At 43.8% G+C, this 23099-nt stretch overlaps 2 protein-coding genes across 4 annotated transcripts in view; one reads left to right on the top strand and one right to left on the bottom strand.

Moving 5' to 3' along the window:
* The first annotated feature begins 1296 nt into the window (after positions 1 to 1296).
* On the top strand, positions 1297 to 11587 carry LOC139365906 (histone deacetylase 3). The gene is made up of 15 exons (XM_071102967.1): positions 1297 to 1489; positions 1904 to 1986; positions 2094 to 2236; positions 2654 to 2735; positions 2969 to 3025; positions 3159 to 3214; positions 3336 to 3469; positions 4310 to 4390; positions 4714 to 4787; positions 4892 to 4956; positions 5147 to 5236; positions 5530 to 5588; positions 10357 to 10436; positions 10613 to 10770; positions 10921 to 11587. The coding sequence occupies exons 1-15, from the start codon at positions 1435 to 1437 to the stop codon at positions 10988 to 10990; spliced, it is 1287 nt and encodes a 428-aa protein (XP_070959068.1). The 5' UTR covers positions 1297 to 1434; the 3' UTR covers positions 10991 to 11587.
* A 1269-nt stretch (positions 11588 to 12856) lies between these two features.
* Positions 12857 to 23099, bottom strand: part of LOC139366124 (myotilin) — a 28313-nt gene continuing 18070 nt past the window's right edge. For all 3 annotated transcript variants that reach the window (XM_071103249.1, XM_071103250.1, XM_071103248.1), the window contains exons 9-17: positions 21627 to 22529; positions 20898 to 21045; positions 19368 to 19469; positions 18542 to 18579; positions 16821 to 16953; positions 16102 to 16309; positions 15844 to 16009; positions 15491 to 15624; positions 12857 to 13679 (exon numbers count right to left, since the gene is read on the bottom strand). In XM_071103249.1, coding sequence (XP_070959350.1) covers positions 13552 to 13679; positions 15491 to 15624; positions 15844 to 16009; positions 16102 to 16309; positions 16821 to 16953; positions 18542 to 18579; positions 19368 to 19469; positions 20898 to 21045; positions 21627 to 22529 — 1960 coding nt within the window. In that variant the 3' untranslated portion in view covers positions 12857 to 13551. The remainder of the gene's footprint in view (positions 13680 to 15490; positions 15625 to 15843; positions 16010 to 16101; positions 16310 to 16820; positions 16954 to 18541; positions 18580 to 19367; positions 19470 to 20897; positions 21046 to 21626; positions 22530 to 23099) is intronic.

The following is a 23099-nucleotide window of genomic DNA, read 5'->3' as shown; positions in this document are numbered from 1 at the left end:
CAGACGCTTTAATGACACAGATACAAAGATGAGTCCTCTATCTCTAGATGGATTCCAGCTTTTGTGAAATTTACATCAAAAGTAGATTTGTTGTTGTTGTTGCTTTTTAGCTAACTATAACCCTAACCATTTTCCTAACCTTAACCTATTTCTCAGAACCTGCCACATTTATTCTCCTAAACCTGCTATGAAAAGTCAATTCTGACAAAAGCTGGAACCCTTCTAGCCATGCTACTGCCCCTGGTTATGACTAGAAGCTATCCAGCTTTTGTCAAATTAATGTCAAAAGTTGATTATTTTGCATTTAAGCTAACCCTTACTGTTTTCCTAACCTTAAACTAATTGTTCTAATCTGCTACATTAATTATCCTAACCAGCTTCGAAAATTCTCACCTGCTACAAAAAGTAAAATCTGGAACACTAGTCACTTTAATAATGTTTACATATTTTGCATTACTCATCTCATATATATATACTGTATTATATTCTACTGTATTTTAGTCTATGACGCTCCAACATTGCTCATCCAAATATTTATATATTTTCTTAATTCCATTCCTTTAGAATTGTGTGTATTGTTTTGAAATGGTTAGATATTACTTGCTAGATATTACTGCACTGTTGGAGCTAGAAAGACAAGCATTTCGATACACCCGCAATAACATCTGCTACACACGTGTATGTGTCCAATAAAATTTGATTTGATTGAATAGAGCCTCACAGTAGTACCACAGATAGAACAATGAGACATATATTTCACATATTGTATAAATGTGAAGCACATAATTGGCGTTTCCACTTACTACCAAATATTGTGGTGAGAGGAAGCCCAGAGACCGGCAGTGGGGGAAGATGGAGCGAGCATTTGTTTTTTATAATAATAAAAAATAAGATAGAGCGAGGTGGATTTTGGCCGATATTATGCAACTTTTCTCATCGATTCCACATTGGATCTCAATACAGTTTTGTGTTTCCAAAACTAATATATTACGAACAGAGGGGACTAAGTTTTGTCGACTTTACCCTTTGCGTTGTTTAGGAGTGCGAAGGCGAATTGAGTTATTGCACACGCGCTCTTCACAAGGCGTAAGGCGTTCCCTAACGGAAATATGCAAATAAATGCTAGAACGCGCCAATAGGCTCTCGCTAGCTCGTGCTTGGCTACTTGCTTTTTCTGTCCGCTATGATTAATTTGTTGTAAACGACAGGCAGTGGTCTATCTTGGGTTAGTTATACAAATCTTTGGCGCTACTCTATTTTACTGGTTTCCTGTTAGCAATGACCCCCCTACTCCCGCCCCCTTTGACTGTCACTGGACAATGACGTACATTTTACTCGCCGTTTACAATGGTGGCTACTTGCTAAATGAAGCAACTATATATTTACAGTAACAAACACCCAGCGAACCGTATAGAAAAAGAAGGCTAATTTGCAATGTCCAATAGAACAGCATATTTTTATGATCCGGACGTGGGGAACTTTCATTATGGTAAGATTTTGGCTACACAAAGCTAGACTCAAGCATATCATATTAGCCAGCCTGCTAACTTAGCTAGTTTTTTAGACGAACAAGGTTATGGTAATACAGTTATTTCCTTTTTAATTTGTGATTTGATTGTAACGTTATTATATTCTTATTTATTCTAGCAATCAGGTCCATAGGTCTCGCCGCAAACTCGAAACGTGTTCGCTAACTAAGGTTACTAGCTAATAGTCGTGTGTTTGCAAGAGTAGAGATGTGTTATGCTATATTTTTCCTAGGTAGGTTATGAATGATAGCTAGCACCATGCAGAACCACAGAGAAATGAAGAAATTGATAACTGCATAGAAGAAATTGGTAACTGCATAGGAGAGAATAGCACTAACTGAAACACGATTTTTTCTTTTTCTTTCTTTATCAAGGTGCTGGTCACCCTATGAAACCCCATCGTCTCTCTCTGACGCACAGCCTTGTTTTGCACTATGGCCTATACAAAAAGATGCAGGTAAGTCCTGCTGATGTTAAACATGCTGAAAAGTACCAGATGAAACGAGACTCTTTCATGTCCTTCTTGACACCATGTTCATGTATTGACTGGTCCTTGTTTTATAGGTTTTCAAACCATACAAAGCCTCCCAACATGACATGTGCCGATTTCACTCAGAAGATTACATTGACTTTCTTCAGAAGGTCAGCCCCAACAATATGCAGGGCTTCACAAAGAGTCTCAACACCTTCAACGTGGGGGATGACTGGTGAGAATGTCTTATCTATATTCTATAACAGGGGTATTCAACTCTTCCCCTACGAGGTCTGGAGCCTAGGAGTTTTCAGTTCTACATGATAATTAATTGCACCCACTTGGTGTCCCAGGTCTAAATCAGTCCCCAATTAGAGGGGAAGAATTAACAAAAAAAAAACAGTGGAACTGGCTTCGAGGTCCAGAGTTGAGTTTGAGGGTTCTATAATGTATTAGCCTACATTGCTAACCTGGTGTAAATTTGGATTCATGTGTGACTTGAGGACAATGCAACACTGTGTGAAATACATAATGTGTCATAATACAGACTGTCGTTGATGTAATATTATGCTCACTGTAATGTGCAACTTGTTATCAATATCTGTTTGACGTACACATATATCTGTGTGATAATGCATGTGTCCCCTGTCAGCCCTGTATTCCCGGGCCTGTTTGAGTTCTGCTCCAGGTATACCGGAGCGTCACTACAGGGAGCAACACAGCTAAACCACAAGGTATGTGCACGCGCGCACACACACACCATGTTGTACCACTGTGAAAGTCAGTTTGTTTTAGGGAAACCGGTAAGCTCACCTTCTTTTTTTTGTCAGGTCAGGACTATGTTATAAATGTATTATATCTACTGATAGGCTATATTTATTTAGGCCAAGCAAGCAATTTACAGAGCCAGGTAAATAGTCAACCAGACTTTGTGATTTGAGTATTGATCGGGGCCATTGTTTTGCAGATATGTGACATTGCCATCAACTGGGCTGGGGGTCTTCATCATGCTAAGAAATTTGAGGTAAGAATTATGCGACATGCATTTGTTTCTTTGTCAAGAAAAAATTCAATTTATTATGGCCTCTGGTTATCTTTTAATATGCCTATGTACAGCTCTTTATGATGTCATGATTTCACTCGTTTTTTGTTTTTAGGCCTCTGGATTTTGCTATGTGAATGACATTGTCATCAGTATACTGGAGCTTTTGAAGTAAGAGTAAAGCACCCTTGTATTTGACTATTTCCTAAATATTGTTTTTTTTCCCCCTCTGTTTCTGGGTTCACATCCCTCTAAGGATCACTGACAACTAATAATGTAAATCTATCTTTAGATACCACCCACGTGTGCTCTACATAGACATTGACATTCACCATGGCGATGGGGTGCAGGAAGCCTTTTACCTGACTGATCGGGTCATGACTGTGTCCTTCCACAAGTATGGGAACTACTTTTTCCCAGGCACAGGTAAGACAAGCCATATGAGTGTCTGTTATAATCAGTGAGAATACGCATTGATAAATAGACAGTTTGTCTTAATGACTAAATGATTGAATATCTCTATGGGGCAATAGAGGTGTCTTAGGGCAAACACAGTTCTGAGCTATAGTTCGAATCAGCTTGTTTTGTATTTTTTGTATTTGTATTTTGGTATTTTTTTTTGTTTGGTCCGGTTGGTTTCACATTGCCAAATGTCAAACGAACTGAAATGCCTAAACAAAATCACATGTTCATGCAAGTCATTTGTTTTGTTGGCGAAAATGCTCACGTTAAATCCATTTATGATTATCCAGAAGCATAGCTTGTGTGTCCCAAACTTCATATTACTTCACTTTGGTCTTCTAATGACATGTGGAAACTGTGCAATAACTGCTCAAAGTGCAAAGTGAATAAGCTATTCAATAGCCTATATCCCCCATCTCCCCTAATCTGCATCAGATGCGATCATAAATGCACCGCTACTCAAATAATGTTTCAGAGATATCAAGTTATAGTGCTGTGTGCATTTTATCAAATGCTCGCAGTCAAACAACCAGTAATAATGCATGCCTCTGGTTCATGCCTCTGATTCTTTTCCTGTGTTTGGTCCGGACTGTGATCTCACCTGCAGCGAACCGCACCACTATACAAATAGATATGGACTGAGACCACCCTTTTTGAGCAAACCATAGTGCATTGTTTAGTGTGGATACTGTTCACACCAGTCCAAATAAGGGGGAAACTGCTCCAAACCAATATGGTGTGAAAGCCCCCTTAATGAGCCTATTCTTTGATAAACAAATTGTGTTTCTATGTTTTGTCCCATAGGTGACATGTATGAGGTGGGGGCTGAGAGCGGCCGTTACTACTGCCTGAACGTGCCTCTCCGGGATGGGATCGATGACCAGAGTGAGTAGTGTCCTTTCTGGATCCCCTACTCAGGGTGGTTCTCTGGCGATCCAGTCTGATAATGCTATTGGACTCAGGCCAGTGAGATGTCTCTGGGGAGTGCTTTCATCAGATATGTGTTATGCTGCCTGACGTATAAACTATTAACATCTCTCTGATGAGTGTTATAAAGGGTCTGATAGTATACTGGATAATAACCAACAACAGATGTTTCCTGATTTTTGATAGGGGATCAATTGAGCAAAACATTGCATAATTGGCAAGAACGCTTGAAAGGATGAATTATCTTAATTTTGTCCAATACCTAGCACTTTGTTTCTTAGGCTACAGGCAACTCTTTCAGCCAGTCATTAAGCAAGTGGTGGACTTCTACCAGCCAACCTGTATCGTTCTTCAGGTGAGCATTTGGCAGCCAGAGATCATCATTAGCGTTTTCGCATGAGTGGCATGGATTGTGGTATTGAATATGGTACTCATACATGCACCCCTTGTCATTGATAGTGTGGGGCTGACTCTCTGGGCTGTGACCGACTAGGATGCTTCAACCTCAGTATACGAGGCCATGGGTAAGTGTCTTTGTAGTGATAAGGATTCAGGTTCGGTGGATGGAAGTCAATGTACTCTATAATATGAGGATATCCTGCAACCTACTGGTAGGAGGGCACATTTAAGTGATTACATAAAATCCCTTACCAATTTACACAGGAGCCAGGATATGGTAAACTCTCTTACCCAGGGTACTTATTTTTCCTATAGGGAATGTGTGGAGTTTGTAAAAAGCTTCAGGATTCCCCTGCTGGTGCTGGGAGGAGGAGGGTACACAGTACGCAATGTGGCCAGATGCTGGTGAGTACTCATTTATTTCATTGCTGTAACTGAACTATAGTGTAGAACTCTGGAACTCGAAGCCTGTTTCACTGCCTTTTTTCCATTGTTCCCCTCTAATCAAGGACTGATTTAAACCTGGGACACCAGGTGTGTGTAATTAATTATCAGGTAGAACCAAACCAGCAAGCTCTGGACCTTGAATACACCTGGTGTAGAGGTTAGGTGACAGTTGTTTTTAATGGAGACCGAGAGATAATGTTCTCACAGTGTATATGGAACCACTTAAGACTGTTGCTCTTCCGCCATTCTAGGACCTATGAGACCTCCCTCCTAGTCGATGAGCCAATTAGTGATGAGCTGCCCTATAGTGGTAAGTGAGCAAGCTTTTTGTGCATTGGTTTGATATTATATTGACATAATATGATGTACACTGAACTGAACAAAAATAAATGCAAAATGTAAAGTGTTGATCCCATGCTTCATGAGCTGAAATAAAAAGATCCCAGAAAATGTCCATATGCACAAAAAGCTTATTTCTCAAATGTTGTGCACAAATTTGTTTACATCCCAAAGCATTTCTCCTTTGCCAAGATAATCCATCCACCTGGCAGGTGTGGCATATCAAGAAGCTGATTAAATAGCATTATCATTACACAGGTGAACCCTGTGTTGGGGTACAATAATAATAATAATAATAGCGCCAAAAGAGATGGCTGCCGTTTTACGATCCCGTAACCAATTGTGCATGTTTTTTCGCGTTATTTGTAACTTGTACATAGTGTTTCTGCCACTGTGTCTTATGACCAAAAATAGCTTCTTGATATCAGGGCAGCAATTACTCACCCCGTACTGGAGGAATTCTTCTTCTTCAACGAGTTGGATGGGAAGGATTTACTCCAGACACCCGACAAGGCCCTCATCCCCGTCATTCACAGGAGGAAAATACATAGATATCATGAACGGCGGTCCATGTGTCTTGTAAGGATCTGTCATCGAGAGGGTAATCTACCTTTACCATCGGTCCTATTAGCCAAGGCACGATCAAATGATAATAAAATAGACAAACTACGAGCACGTATATCCTACCAACAGGACATAAAAAATGGTAATATCTTATGTTTCACCGAGTCGTGGCTGAAGGACAACATGATTAACATAAAGCTGGCGGGTTTTAAGCTTTTTCAGGAGGATAGAACAGTGGCCTCTGGTAAGACAAGGGGCGGCGGCCTATGCATATTTGAAGACAACAGCTGGTGCATGAAATCTAAGGAAGCCTCAAGGTTTTGCTCGCCTGAGGTAGAGTATCTCATGATAAGCTGTAGACCACACTACTTACCAAGACAGTTTACATATACCACCGCAGACCGATGCTGGCACTAAGACCGCACTCGATGAGCTGTATACGGCCATAAGCAAACAGGAAAACGCTCATCCAGAGGCGGCGCTCCTAATTAATATCAGCATATTACGTGTGCAACCAGAAGGAAAAAAACTCTAGACCACCTTTACGACACACACAGAGACGCGTACAAAGCTCTCCCTCGCCCTCCATTTGGCAAATCTGACCATAATTATATCCTCCTGATTCCTTCTGACAAGCTTAAACCAAAGCAGGAAGCACCAGTGACTCGGTCAATAAGAAAGTGGTCAGATGAGGCAGATGCTAAGCCACAGGACTGTTTTGCTAGCACAGACTGGAATATGTTCTGGGATTCTTCCGCTGGCATTGAGGCGTACACCACATCAGTCACTGGCTTCATCGATGACATCGTCCCCACAGTGACCGTACGTACGCACATACACCAACCAGAAGCCATGGATTTACATGCAACATCCGGAATGAGCTAAAGGCTAGAGCTGCCGCTTTCAAGGAGTGGGACTCTAACCCGGAAGCTTCTAAGAAATCCCGCTATGCCCTCCGACGAACCATCAAACAGGCAAAGTGTCAATAGAGGACTAAGATTGAATAGTACTCCACCGGCTCTGACGCTCGTCGGATGTGGCAGGGCTTGCAAACTATTACAGACCACAAAGGGAAGCACAGCCACAAGCTGCCCAGTGACACAAACCTACCAGATGGGCTAAATTACTTATATGCTCGCTTCGAGGCAAGTAACACTGAAACAATCATGAGAGCACCAGCTGTTCCGGACGACTGTGTGATCACGCTCTCCGTAGCCGATGTCCTTTAAACAGGTCAACATTTACAAGGCCGCGGGGCCAGATGGATTACCAGAACATGTACTCCTAGCATGCTCTGACCAACTGTCAAGTGTGTTCACTGACATTTTCAACCTGTCCCTGACAGTTTGTAATACCAACATGTTTCAAGCCGACCACCATAGTCCCTGTGCCAAAGAACACTAAGGTAACCGGCCTAAATGACTACCGACCCATAGCACTCATGTCTGTAGCCATAAAGTGCTTTGAAAGGCTGGTCAACACCAACACATCAACACCATTATCCCAGAAACCCTAGACCCACTCCAATTTGCATGCTGCCCCAACAGATCCACAGATGATGCAATCTTCACTCAACACTGCCCTTTCCCACCTGGACAAAAGGAACACCTATGTGAGAATGCTATTCATTGACTGCAGCTCAGTGTTCAACACCATAGTGCCCTCAACGCTCATCACTAAGCTAAGGACCCTGGGACTAAACACCTCCCTCTGCAACTGGAGCTTGGACTTTCTGACGGGCCACCCCAGGTGGTGAGGGTAGGTAACAACACACCTGCCACGCTGATCCTCAACATGGGGGCCCCCAGGGCTGCGTGCTCAGTCCCCTCCTGTACTCCCTGTTCACTCATGACTGCATCCAGGCTGCATCACATCCTTCCGTGATTGGGAGTCCCATAGGGCGGCGCACAATTTGCCCTGCGTCGTCCGGGTGTGGGGTAGGCCATCATTGTAAATAATAATTTGTTCTTAACTGACTTTCCTAGTTAAATTTTAAAAAGTTGCCAGGCACGACACCAACACCATTAGCAAGTTTGCCGATGACACAACAGTGGTAGTCCTGATCACCGACAACGATGAGACAGCCTATAGGGAGGTCAGAGACCTGGTCGTGTGGCGCCAGGACAACAACCTCTGTCTCAACGTGATAAAGACGAAGGACTACAGGAAAAGGAGGACCGAGCACGCCCCAATTCTCATCAATGGAACCGGTTGAGAGCTTCAAGTTCCTTGGAGCATCACCAACAAACTGTCATGGTTTAAACACACTTGCAGTTGTGAAGAGGGCACAGCAAAGCTTATTCCCCCTCAGGAGACTTCAAATATTTGGCATGGATCCTCAGATCCTCAAAAGGTTCTACAGCTGCACCATCGAGAGCATCCTGACTGGTTGCATCGCTGCCTGGTATGGTAACTGCTCGGCCTCCAACCTCAAGGCACTACAGAGGCTAGTGCGTACGGCCCAGTATGTCACTGGGGCCAAGCTTTCTGCCATCCAGGACCTCTATACCAGGTGGTGTCAGAAGAAGGTCCTAAAAATTGTCAACGACTCCAGCCACCCTAGTCGTAGAATGTTCTCTCTGCTACCGCAAGGCAAGCGGTACCAGAGCACCAAGTCGAGGTCCAAAAGGCTTCTTAACAGCTTCTACCTCCAAGCCATAAGACTCCTGAACAGCTAATCAAAGGGCTACCCAGAACCCTCTTTTACGCTGCTGCTACTCTGTTTTTAATCCATGCATAGTCACTTTAACTCTACCTACATGTACATATTACCTCAACTGGTGTCCCCGCACATCGACTCTGTACCAGTACCCCCTGTATATTGCAGGGTACTGTCGTTCTGCCCCTGAACAGGCAGTTAACCCACTGTTCCCAGGCCGTCATTGAAAATAAGAATTTGTTCTTAACTGACTTGCCTGGTTTTAAAAAAAAAAAAAAAAAAAAAAAAAATTGCCTCGCTTGTTATTTTACTGCTGCTGTTTTAATTGTTTTATTTTCTATTTTTACTTAAGGAATTTCCCCCCAAAATTGTTAACTTAAAGCATTGTTGGTTAAGGGCTTGTAAGTAAGCATTTCACTGTAAGGGTTACACCTGTTGTATTCGGCGTATGTGACAAATAACATTTGATTTGAAAGAAGGTTATTTTCTTTACCAAAAGCCACATCAACATTGTTTTAGAGAATTTCGCAGTACGGCCAACCGGCCTCACAACTGCAGACCACGTGTAATAACGTCGGCACAGGACCGTCACATCTGGCTTCTTCACCTGCGGGATTGTCTGAGACCAGCCACCCGGTCAGCTGATGAAACTGTAGGTCTGCAAACTGTCAAACAGTCTCAGGGAAGCTCATCTGCGTGGTCGTCGTCCTTACCAGGATCTTGACCTGACTGCAGTTCGATATTGTAACTGACTTCAGTGGGCAAATGTTCACCTTCGATGGCCACTGGCACGCAGGAATCCCAGGTTAACTGTACCGGGCAGATGGCAGAGTGTGTATGGTGTCGTGTGGGCGAGCGGTTTACTGATGTCAACATTGTGAACAGAGTGCCCCATGGTGGAGTTATGGTTTGGCTACGGACAACAAACACTTTCATTTTATTGATGGCAATTTGAACGCACAGAGATACCGTGGCGAGATCCTGAGGCCTGTTGTGGTGCCATTCATATGCTGCCATCACCTCATGTTTCAGCATGATAATGCACAGCCCCATGTCGCAAAGATCTGCACACAATTCCTCAAAGCTGAAAACCTGCATGCTCGCCAGATATGTCACACATTGAGCACGTTTGGAATGTTCTGGATCGACGTGTACGACAGCGTGTTCCAGTTCCCGCAACTTCGCACAGCCATTGAAGAGTGGGATAACATTCCACAGGCCACAATTAGCCTGATCAACTCTATGCGAAGGCGATGTCGCGCTGCATGAGATAAATAATGGTCACACCAGATATTGACTGGTTTTCTGATCCACGCCTCTACTTTTTTTTTTTTAAAGTGTCTGTGACCAACAGATTCATATCTGTATTCCCAGTCATGTGAATCCTTAGATTAGGGCTAAATTAATTTTTCAATTGACTGATTTCCATATGAGCTGTAACTCAGTAAAATCATAAATTGTTGCATGTTGGGTTTATATATTTTTTCAGTATAAAAGTACTTTCTCATCTCTCCAGAGTACTTTGAGTATTTTGCTCCAGACTTCACACTCCACCCAGATGTGAGCACCAGGATAGAGAACCAGAATTCAAGACAGGTACGTTTGAGAATGCACTGCATGCTCTCTCCCTCTTTCTTCTTGTTTTTTTTTGTATTCCTGAACCACAGTCTACATAATGTTTTCAACAAGGATTCAAACTATTGAATATGTGTGACCATGAAACTTGTTCTCTCCAGTTTAAGTGATTTTATCTTCCTCCTGTGTTTGTTTAGTACCTGGAGCAGATACGTTCGACGGTCTTTGAGAACTTGAAGATGTTGAACCACGCCCCCAGTGTCCAGATCCACGACGTGCCCTCCGACATCCTGAGCTACGAGCGTACTGACGAGGGAGACCCAGATGAGAGGGGCTCAGAGGACAACTATTCCAGGTGAATGCACTCGTAGTCAGCTTTGTGACACACAGGAACATATAAGTAATGGAATCAATATGACCCGTTTTGGTCTAACTGCATGTAGTATCTGTGTGAACTGAATTGTATGAACATTTTGGAACTAAATGGCTTATGTTCTCTTTACAGGCCGGAGGCAGCCAATGAGTTCTATGATGGTGACCATGACAACGACAAGGAGAGCGACGTGGAGATCTGAGCGCTCAGATGTCAGACTTTTCCTTCTGAAATGATTGGGAAACTGTAGTCTCAAGGCTGCAGTCTAAGGAAAGTGGATACCATGATTACTCCTCCCCAAGAAATGTGCGATTTAACCATAGCCATCTCATGGACTTGACCTTACTGTACTTAAAGCGAGAGACCACCACCATGAATTCCTTTTTATTTTTTTACTATGTGTGAATGAGTATGTAGAGTACATCCTGAGCAGTTCTATTGCCAAGCACTTCCTCAACAGTTACGGAGTCAGTCACCTGACTCACCCGAAGAAGACGGCCAAGAGGAGCCCAATACTCGTGTACTGAAATGTTGTCGTCTCTTGTTTAAATGTCTGGGCTTTTTTCATCAGAACAGGATAGAAGAGTCTTGGTCCTAAAAGGTTGTCAGGTTAACGGTCCAGTGGGGGTTGATTTCAGTCTTTATATTGCCAGTTTTTCACTTCACACATTGGGAGCCCAAAGGTCCGTCCTTTGAATATCAAGTGTTTCAAAATGTTTTGATGAAATTGTATTTTTTTTATATAAAATAAATTACAAAACTTAATAAGATGTCTACACTGGAAAATGTAGATGCAGTTTAAGATATCATTGGAGTTAGTTCATAAGGAAACCAGTCAATTGAAACATTTCAAATGGCACTAGTCTATGGAGTTCATATGACTGAGAATACAGATATGCATCCGTTTGTCACATACCTTAAGGTAGGGGCGTGGATCACAAAACCAGTCGGTAACCGGTGTGACCACCATTTGCCTCATGCACCCTGATCTTTGCATAGAGTTGATCAGGCTGATTGTAACCTGTGGAATGTTGTCCCGCTCTTCAATGGCTGTTCGAAGTTGCTGGATATTGGAACACATTGTCGTACCCCGATCCAGAGCATTCTCTATGGGCGACATGTTTGAATATGCAAGCCATGGAAGAACTGGGACATTTTCAGATCCTTGCTGTGAATTATGCTGAAACGAGGTGATGGCGGCAGATGAATGGCACGACAGTGGGCCGCAGGATCTCGTCACTTATCTCTGTGCAGTCAAATTGCCATGGTGTTCATTGTCCGTAGCTTATGCCTGCCCATATAACTCCACTGCCACCATGGGGCACTGGTCACAACATTGACATCAGTCGCCCATGATGCCATATACACTAATTTACCTGGTAGAGTTGAAACTGTGATTCAGCTGTGAAGAGCAGACTTCTCCAGAGCATTTGCCACTGGAGTCAGTTACAAACCTGGTGAGGACAACGAGCATGCAGATAAGCATCACTGAGACAGGTAACAGTTTCTGCCAAAATTCTTCAGTTGTGTAAACCCAGTTTCATCGGGTGGCTGGTCTCCGTTGATCCCGCAGGTGGAGGATGTGGATGGCGTAGTTACGTGGCCTGCGGTTGTGAGGCCGGTTGGATGTACTGCCAAATTCTCTAAAACGGAGGCTTATGGTAGAGAAATTAACATTCAATTATTTGGCCACAGCTCTGGTGGACATTCATATAGTCAGCATGCCAATTGCACATGCCCACAACTTGACATCTGTGGCATTGTGTTGTGACAAAATTGCACATTTTAGAGTGGCCTTTTGTCCCCAGCACAAGGAGCACCTGTGTAATTGTCTTGTTTAATCAGCTTCTTGATATGCCACAACTGTCAGGTGGCTGGATTATCTAGGCAAAGGAGAAAATGCTCACTAACAGGGATGTACACAAATGTGAGCAATAAGCTTTGTGTATATGCAACATTTCTGGGCTGTTTTCAGCTCTTGAAACATGTCTTTACATAGTTTGTTTTTGTTCAGCATATATGAACTCAATTTGATATCTTATTTTCAAAGTGAAATAACCACCTGTAATAAGGTCATGAAAACTTTATTACACATACATTCAATTTCACATCATACACGGTACAGAACACTTATTCAAAATGTTTTTCTATGGTCAGGATCAGACCTTGAGGTTGTGGTAAATTTGGGTGTTACGGCAACCATTTACATTTAGAAGCAATTGTCCAATAAATAGCTTATATAATAAAACCATTTGACCTTTAAAAAACAGAAATATCACCTACACACTCATTCTCACTTGAAGCAGCCGTCATAAAACGATGCTTTTGTGAAGGAACTTCGAAAGATAGCTACATGTCTGGAGACGATACATGATTAATCCTCTATCCACTAGAACAGCAAACCACAGAACAGCATTTGACAAAGGTCTGTGCCAAGTCAAGTGCACCGGCCAGGAAAGCTACACCACACTAAGAGGATGTGCTGTTGGGAAACCCGCATCTGACCAGCATGCCCTTGACACAAAACCAGAAGGGCTCAAACTAAAGTGCATTTGACAAATGCGGGGTCTTTTGAGGTGTCCTGGATTGAGACTGAGGCAGTGTGGGCAAAATGTGAGTCCATCTACCCGCTTCCTCAAAAACTCTATTGGTTTCCTCCCCAAGACACAAACAACAAGACAGCCTCAGTGGTAGGTCACAGGCAGGTATGATAAGGATCACAACATACATGACACGATTATTACACTCCTGGTGTACTTTTGTCTAGAGCTCCTCGCTCTCGTACAGGGGGGCCGTGTGCTGGGGGGTGGGGTCTGGAGTCAGGACGGGGAGATGGCTGAGGGGGATTTTAAAATGCTTGCCTGTAGGGGGGGCAGGCTTGTTGGTGCGAGCTGCAGAGACAAGAGTAAACAGAATGGAATACAAAGATCAAGATATATTCAGAACAGGCTCTTTGAACCTCTAATGCAATAATAATGGAAATGTTGCATTTGAGCCAGGTAATAAAACAAAATGAAAATAAAGCCGGTCAAGGTCAAATATTACCAACCTATTATTTTAAAAACATGAAAATTGTACCGTCTGGTTTGCCTAACATAAGGAATTTGAAATCATGTTTGGACCTCTTCATACACAGGAGGAGGAATGTGCTGCTATCCTAAGATATTTTCCTAAAAAGAACTCCAAGGATAAACTGCTACAGTATTAAGGTTTGCACAAGTACCATTGAGGCATGCCTGTGCTGTGAGACTGGCGTCGCAGCCCTCTCTGCCAAGCGTTGCTGTATTAAGCACCATCTCCAATTACAGGTTAACCTTGGGAGTCAAAAGACAAGCTTTTCTTGTGGCCAGCAGAGTGTCCGGCTAAATTCTGCTGCACAGTTGGGGCCTGACATCATCGTGATGAGACAATCATATGAGCAAAGAAGAGTCAGTATTTCCATTTAGTAACCCTGCGCTGAGAGGATAGAGCAAGTATATGCCCTCGCTCTGACCGACACATTTCAGACTACTTCTTCAGCTAGCTAGGCTGAATAGAGGTAAAAGTCAAAATGGCCGCTCTCGGTCCACGTACCAGATGGCATGTTATGTGATCGAGGAGGAATATAATACAGCAGCCCCTCATTTTCCTAGCCTTGTAATGATACATCTGTTATGGGTTTCTATCAGCCTTTACAACTTGCACCGCCATGGCAACTACTGTATTTGCAGGACGGTAGGAGAAATTACAGGAAATTTGCTCCTCTCCATCGTAACAGCAGAAAGTACTACAAATATTGAGTAACAAACAATTTCCCCTTGCTGCTACAGTACATATGTTTTTGCACAACACTGGTAATTTGTAGTCAGTGCTATAAAGTACTTAAGTAGTACTTTAAAGTATTTTTACCTAAGTAGTTTTTTGGGGGTATGTATACTTTACCATTTATGTTTGACAACTTTTACTTCACTTACATTCCTAATGAAAATAATGTACTTTTTACTTCATACATTTTTCCTTGACACCCAAAAGTACTCGTTTTTGAATGCTTAGCAGGACAGGAAAATGGTCCAATTCACACATTTATCAAGAGTACATCTCTGGTCATCCCTACTGCCTCTGATCCGGTGGACTCACTAAAAACAAATGCTTAATTTATCAATTATATCTGAGTGTTGGAGTGTGCTCTTGCTATCTGTAAATGTAAAAATAAAAAGAAAATTGCGCCGTCTGGTTTGCTTAATATAAGGAATTTTGATAATTATATTTTAGCGATTACATTTAATTTTGATACTTATATTTAAAACAAAATACTTTTACTCAAGTAGTATTTTACTGGGTGACCCATTTTTCATTTTCTATTATATTTACTCCAGTATGACATTCGGGTACTTTTCCCACCACTGTTTATAGTACAGTAGTGTAGTATGCCATTTCAATGCCCTGTCATAGCAGACATTCTGAGTGCGAGGTTACAGCGTTGTCTATCTCGGATGTAAACAGCGTGGTAATCCCTGCCTTTGTCCCACTAGTGCAGATGTCAGCACACTATTAGCAGTGAAGGGCCACAAGAGCTTGATTGGCACAGCAGTTATGTGGTGTTTATGAGTTTAAGTCTTGAAACATATACACACAGTAATAGGTAACGAACAGAGATGAGCCAATCGGATCTCTTAACTAAACACTTGTGTGATAAGCACACACCCACACACGGTCCACTTACTTCCTACGTCCAGTCTGGCATTGCAGGTGGACATGCCGGCCTCGTTGATGGCAGACAGGGTGTACCAGCCTGCATCAGATTTGACCAGCCTCTCAATGAGCAGGCACTGACTTCCAGTTCCATCCTGGTAAAGGCTGGAAGACACATCAGGCTTGGGTTACTCTCTCATGGAATCAACAGCACCTCTCACTTATAGCCAACAGAGGTTCACCTTAACTAGTCAAACTAAATCAGCTAATAAGCAAACACATTTCAACTGGATTCAAGTCAGCTAACTGTCAGAAATTACAATCTCTACTGTGAGCATTTCTCCTTCTGAGAGGATTCAAACTTGGAATTGAAGGTCCATCAACCTCATCCTGGTGGGGTCAATGCGCAGCATGTCTTTGTCCTTCTTCCAGAAGAGTTTTGGTGGAGGGGAGGCAGCCACCTTACACTCTAACCTCACCGTGTCCCCCTCCAGGGCACGAGAGTTCAGCATCTTCTGGACAAAGGTGGGCGGGCGAAGCATCTCCTGGGCTGAAGAGGAGAGGGGGTAAAGCAGTGTTAGAGCATCAATGCTAAACTAAGAGATTATTTGACAGAATACAGTAATCAAAAACAGCCCTTACCGATAACCTCCAGTTTTATGTAGAAGCGGTTCTCCCCAGCGCGGTTTCTGGCAATGCACTCGTAGACACCGGCATGATGCACAGTCACAATCTCAATGATGAAGGAGTGCATGCCCTTCTCACACACCAGCATCTTGTGGTAGTCGTCGGGGCGGATGGCCTTCCCGTCGAGATACCAGGCCACATCTGGGGTGGGCAGACCTCCCACCTGAGGACACAGCCAGGGGTGCATTCGTTCAACATCAAACAGAAGAAAATAGAAACATTTTTGTTGCAAAATGTTTTGCTACAGTGTGTACTAATAAATATGACCCTGGACACAACCTTGAGCAGCAAGTGACCCAGGGAGTGTGTGGACTGGAGTGTGGATGACTAGGGGGTCATGCGGGGCTAAGTGCAGGGACCCTGATAGCTCAGAGGAGGAAGTGGATGAGGGGGGAGGAGAGTACAGGGTAGCTTTTTACAACCTGGTTATTCTGTCCAGATGTGATATTGAGTTTCATGTTTGGACTCCAGAGGCTTTAATTACATTACACTTAAATAAAATTGTTGCATGAGTCTGTGTCAAAGTTTAATGAGGTCTTTACAGAAGATACCTCAGCAATAAGTTCCTACCTAGGAAATAGATCCCAGCTATAAAAATGTTGAATGCTAGCTACATATAATGCATTTGATCAACATTCATGACTAAACTGATTACAGCGTGTCCAGTGCTGTACCTTGAAGTCGATCCTGCAGAACCTGCCCTCCTCCACCGTGAGGTCCTTGGGGACCTGGATGAAGCGTGGGGCATAGCACTTCTCCTGGATGGCCGAGCCCTCGTTGCCATCAGTACCAGAATGGTGTTTTCCCCTAGAGGAAAGAAAGAAAGGAGTGAGGAGAAAGTGAAAGCAGAAGAGGGAGGGGGTAGGAACAGAGGAGCTTTCATAACTGCGCCTTTGATGGCTGACTTTGAATGATTGAGTTGTCATGCAGTCAAGAGAGCCCACTCTTCCCATCTTTTCAGGTTCAAAAAGCAATTTGAACTAATTCATAACAGCATCAAATGATGCATCTCCATTCATGCTGTTCAGAAAACCCCATTAACATAAACAAAATGGCCAAAAAGTCCACACATGGATCCTAAGCCATCTCACTTCAAGTAACACAGCATGTGCCCTTCACCTTCCAACTGTGCATCATAATGGGAAGACAAAGCAATCCCAGAAAACATCAGTAAGGAAGACATCATAGCTGTAGAGACTGGGAGACATGTCAGCTCACTCAGTTCATGGTCTATTATTGTTCCACTTACAGCATGGAACCGGAGCCCGTGGTAGGCATTGGAAACAGCACACAAACACACGGCTGCGCCAGGAAACTCAACCTGGAGCCGACAACCCGCTACCCAGCCCTAAGCCTCAGGTCTCATTCGCACATGCCTTCACCCTCACGTGGAGCACTCTTCTCTTTCTGGTCTCCTCATCTACTGATTTATTGTGTATATGGGGTATGAGTAAAACTCTTTTGGTGTTCAACCTTCTCAAGTTCTCCCAGGTCACCTCGCTCCTCCGCACACTCCACTGGCTTCCACTCGAAGCACACATCATCTTGAAGACCCTGGTGCTTTCTTATGGAGCAGCTAGAGGGAACCCTCCCCTCCTTACATTCAGGCTATTTTCAAACCCAATACCCTAACCCAAGCACTCTTTTCTGCCACCTCTGGTCTCTTTGCCCTCCCACCCCTACGGGAGGGAAGCTACCGCTCAGCTCAGTCAAAGCGCTTCTCTGTCCTGGCACACCAATTGTGGAATAAGTGTCCTCCTAATGTCCATCTTCCGAAAAGGTCTGAAACCCAACCTCTTAAATGAGTATTTTAAATATAATCACAGCTATCTTAAAGGAGTAGTTCACCATTTTACAACTTGATGTTAGACAGTTCCTCACCCTGAATGTAGTCTATGGGCCAAGAGAAACTAATTAAAGGTTCAGTTCTTTAAACATCCACTAAAAACTTCAGCTAACCTTAGATTATTAGCTTGTGGTGGCTATCAAATCGACGGGGGCATGTTTAGAGAAAATAAAAATGTCCAAATCACCTGAAATCAATTCAGATCAACTCCCTATTTGGTTTGATGTTACTTTAAAAAGGTGATAAAAAAAAAATGCCCACATGATTGTTAAGTTGCGGTGGCTAAGGTTAGCTTAAGTTTGTAGTGGCGGTTTAAAGAAAACCGAACCATCGATTAGTAGAGGAGAGGGGGTAGATAGTCGTCTATGGGCTGGGAGAAACTGTCAGTGTGAGGAACCGTCTAACGTCAAGATGTACAATAGTGAACTGCTCCTTTAAGACAAATGCACTATTGTAAATCGCTCTGGGTAAGCGTGTCTGCCAAATTACTCAAATGTAAAGCATTAGAAATGTATACACATGCTTTCGCTGACTGTGGGTGAAATTTACCATATTCCTCCAGTGTTACGTCCCTCTGGTGATTCTGGCTGCAAGAGAGGACAGAGAGATTTGGGAATAACATTTTTGCCATGGGCCTGTGTAAAAGCATTCACATACTGTATATAGAGAGTGATTCATCACTGCCTCTACACTATATGTAGTGCCAACACTCAAGTTCACCCATAAAGGTGGCCTATGTTCAAGACTACATCCTCTCCTGAAAAAGGCATTACTTCAACACAACCTCTTGAATAACCAGACTTGCAAAACATTTCAAAGTACATGACACTATGCCTAGGGCAATAGGGGTGGCCAGATGGGGGAATAGTGCTGTGGGCACACGTGTTGTACCCGTTGTGTGGGCACACGTGTTGTACTGTTGTGTGTATGTGTGGTCTCTTTCTGGCATCCTACACTACATATCTTTGGGAGAATGCTGCTATGGCAGTCTTCACACCTGCTATTTCTAGCTGCATTCCTGGAAGAGGGCTGTGCTGTTCTCCTGTCACTGAAGAGGACAGAGCCGGAGCCCAGACCCATTGTGTGAGGAGAATTGAGGGCTGATCTACAGTGACGGGGGGACTAGTCACACACAGTGCAGGGAACATCCCATCTAAACCCCACATAGTATTAGTAACAACGTCTCCAAGCCTGAGAAACTTGTGATCTGTATTAGTAGAACATCAAAGACATACAGTATCATGACAAAAGTATAGATCCTTTAATTAAAAAAAAAAATTGTAATGAAAAATGTGTATTGTACTTCCTAAAAGAACTTCCTGCAAATCAAATGGGTTGTAATGGATGATATAGAAGGGATATGAGTAAATTATACCTGGTCGAGTTGTGAGTCGGAGGAATTTTCAAAGTCAAAGACAGAGGCAGCGTTATCTGGACCCAGCAACCGTCGAGCCATGCGCTCCTCATAGGACAACTTCTGTCAGGGGACAAACAGGAAACCAGCCTATGGTCAGTCAGTGTACTAGTACCATTAAACGAGCCAATATACTATATAGTACCAGTAAAGCAGCCAATAGCCAGCCAGTGTAGCGGACATGAGTCGGTCATGGTTGCTAGTCGTCACGTAATGAGGTAGCCCCGCCTAAGACTTCAAAATCAGTGACGGCCCAAAAGGGAATTTCCTCTTGCTCTAAAAAGGTCAAGACCTTGATTTCTCCCATGGGAGACCCAGGTTCAAATCCCACCGGTTACACCATATCCTGTATAGTACCCGTAAACCAGCCAATGCTGAGCCAGTATACTGCAGTCATAACTCTAGTACCCAAAAGCCTGTTTTAGCATGGGCAGCGCACTTGAGGACTTTCACCATTTTGAGGTACTCAACTAGGTGGGACTTCCTATGGGTTAAGGAAGGATCAAATAATTCCATCCAGGTCATCAGGAGGGATCAGCCGATGAATTATACATGTGAGAAAACATTCCATAACTGCAGGTGGCAGTAACATTCCCAACCGGGGTTTTATACCTCTTCAAAACACACTCCAGGTGGCCAGATGCACGCTGAGTTTTTTTTACCAACTCAGAAGTAAATGTACTACTTCAAAATTTAGATGGCCTCAATGGCGCTGCCTGTGCTCTCACAGACGCCATAATGGGACAGATACAAAGATGAGTTGTCCATCTAAGTCTATGGTCCCAACTTACTCATTGGAAGCAATACGGTGGATGCTCCACCACTGAACTGCTATACCTATTCAGACCTTTCAGATCTGCAAACTTCGAAGGGTTATGGATAAGGTAGAAAGTGAATTGGGACCGGCTGTGTAAGTAGGTCTGTCCATAGAGCAGCCTCCAATGTTATAGGGTCTACTTCAACACAACAGCTGCCTTGTGTTGATCATAGTACACTGGTCCACTAAGTCCCAGTGATTCCACTGAAGCTTCTAATAATTGGAAGTTGGGTCCTATTGAAGTATCTATTCAAAGTTGAGAATCCCTCTTGATGCACGTGGCGTCAAGGATATTGTATGTCCTTGACTTTAATTAATACAGGAATACTACGAGAGGGTGATAAGTTACAGATCCATATTTCCCGCTTTCATAGTTGCCACATTGTGATATAAAATGGTCTGATGATGTATGCTGTATGGGTTCAAATCAGGAAGGGAACCATACGTCTTCTTGTACAGCATTCACGTGGGAGTGGAGTAAACAAGCACGTCATCGAAAAGTACTTATTTAATGTGGTTAGGGAATAAACTAAGACAGCACTTAGATTATAACATTGTCTTGACACTGAATCACATCACACATTTCCCTATCCACATACATACAGTATATCCACACAAAAATTACAAACACCTCACTGCCCACTGACTCCGGGCTAGTTTGTTATAATGAGTACCTGGCTGTTTCTCCTGCGGGCTTCTTTGGTGCGTAGCTTCTTCTCCAGATCTTGGATCAGGGCGTCCTTGGAGCCCTGGATCTGCTCATCCGAGTTGTGGGACACTGGCTGAGGGGCAGGAGCCTTCTTCACGATGAGCTTGGGAAGGCTGGAGATTGTAAGCCAGCCAGAATATTAATCAACCATTAATGTTAAAATAATATACACTGAGTATATAAAACATTAAGAACACTTGCTCTTTCCATGACAGATTGACCCTTATTGATGTCACTTGTTAAATCCACTTCAAAATCAGTGTAGATTAAGGGGAGGAGACAGGTTAAGCCTGTTAAGACTTGAGACATGGACTGGTGAATGGGCAAGACAAAAGATTTAAGTGCCTTTGAACGGGTATGGTAGTTTGTGTCAAGAACTGCAAAGCTGCTGGGTTTTTCACACTCAACAGTTTCCAATCAGTATCAACAATGGTTCACCACCCTAAGGACATCCAGTCAACTATGGGAAGCATTGGAGTCAACATGGGGCCAGTATCCCTGTGGAACGCTTGACACCTTGTTGAGTCAATGCCCCGACAAATTGAGGCTGTTCTGAGGGCAAGGGTGGAGGGGTGCAACTCAACATTAGGAAGGTGTTCATAATGTTTTGTATATTCAGTGTATGGTGAATGGCTATAACATACTAGCTAAGACTTAGGCATTTTATTTACCATTTCAAAATATAGCAACTCACATGTTTGGGGTCCCTCTGTAGCTAGGAGGCAGAGACACGCATGAGGGAGGAGGAAAGGAGGGCTGTGGCATGGAAACGGTGGTGGGAGTTTGGGAGCGGGGAGACCGACTCATAGGCAGGCTGTCAGTAGGGAGAGCCATGTGCAGGGGGGCATCAAAGCTGGGCTTGGGCAGGGGGCTGGGAAGGTTGGGGGAGTGTGAGGAGCGAGCTGGTGATGGAGGCTGGGGAATGGACATGGGTGCAGGCTTGTACTGTGGGGTGGACTGAGAGGGCAGGACAGAGCAGAGGAAGGCAGCTGAAGAGGACGGGGACTTGGGCTCAGATGGGGCTGGGACACTGACACTGGTGTTAGCACTGGGGACCCTCGGGGTGAGTGTGATAGTGGAGCGCATGGGGGCGCGGGAGGGGGACACGGGCTGGGCAGCGGCGGCGGGAGGAAGAGGGTCATGGGGAAACACCGGCGGCTGTGAGAATGCAGGAGTGGAAATGGGGGAGCTCAGATTGGAGGAGGAGGGAGAGGCCTTGCTGCTGTTCCCATTGGACTGAGGCAGAGCCTGGGCTACATCATAGCTGGGGACCTGGAAGGCCGGCTGGGACTGGATAAACTGGCGTGGCCGTGCATAGTTGAAGGCACTGGGGGCAAAGAGGCTGGGGGTGAAGGTGGGAAGGTCAGCCACACTGCTGCTCATACTGCTGCCTCCAGAGTCTCCTGAGCTCTGGAAGCTGGGCTTGCTGGGAGTGAACAGTTTGGGGGTCGTTTTTATTTTTAAGGCTGGCGGGGGTGAGGTGGGCGTGCGGGCTTCAGGTGACCCCTGTCCCTCTGAGCAGTGGATACTCTTTTCACTTGGACTGAACGGCTCCTCTAGGGTTTTACTAGGTGGCTGCAGCTCAGGCTCTAGAGACCTGCAAAGAAAAACACGTTGGTAACTTAATTTGCATTACTCAAGTTAAACAGGATACATGGTGACCATAGAAACAACAATTCTTACGACAGTAAAATTGTTATACCCATGCACAGCCTTCTATGTGGATCATGCATGTTAAGTGCCCATTTTTGCATAGTAAATAAATCAGAGTAAATTCACCATGAAAAGTTCAATGTTGTGTATGTTTTGGCTTGCCTTACACACTCAAAGGACAAATGTATTGAACACAAACACTGGCCACATGACCTACAAGAGAGTAGTGGACACATGTATGTTGCTATTCAAGTTTGAGGGGCTAAATCAGGAGCCTGTAGTGTTGACTGACATTAGCTGGCAGGTGCAGTTCTTTTACAGCGAACGCCGACATCCTCGTCCAATACTGTGACGAGCATTTCAAATCCCAACCGCCGACAGATTCAAGCAGGGTCTAAACCATACTACTAAATTTCTTCTCACAATGCTAAAGACAATCCAGAAAGAAATTCATAAATCAGATGACTGTCTGTCTTGTAGAATAAGGAGTCTTACTTAACTCAAAATAGTTCCA

The sequence above is a fragment of the Oncorhynchus clarkii genome, chromosome 14 (assembly GCF_045791955.1).
Source record: "Oncorhynchus clarkii lewisi isolate Uvic-CL-2024 chromosome 14, UVic_Ocla_1.0, whole genome shotgun sequence".
In the NCBI taxonomy this organism is placed as follows: Eukaryota; Metazoa; Chordata; class Actinopteri; order Salmoniformes; family Salmonidae; genus Oncorhynchus; species Oncorhynchus clarkii.
Note: the sequence above shows the minus strand (reverse complement) of the source record. Positions and strands in the feature narration are given on the sequence as shown.

Bases quoted from the DNA above. Each gene is read 5' to 3' on its own strand.
- LOC139365906 (XM_071102967.1), top strand. From the start codon at position 1,435: ATGTCCAATAGAACAGCATATTTTTATGATCCGGACGTGGGGAACTTT. The intron at 2,736-2,968 runs GTATGTGCACGC...ATTGTTTTGCAG, and splicing joins CAACACAGCTAAACCACAAG to ATATGTGACATTGCCATCAA. The intron at 3,470-4,309 runs GTAAGACAAGCC...TTTGTCCCATAG, and splicing joins CTACTTTTTCCCAGGCACAG to GTGACATGTATGAGGTGGGG.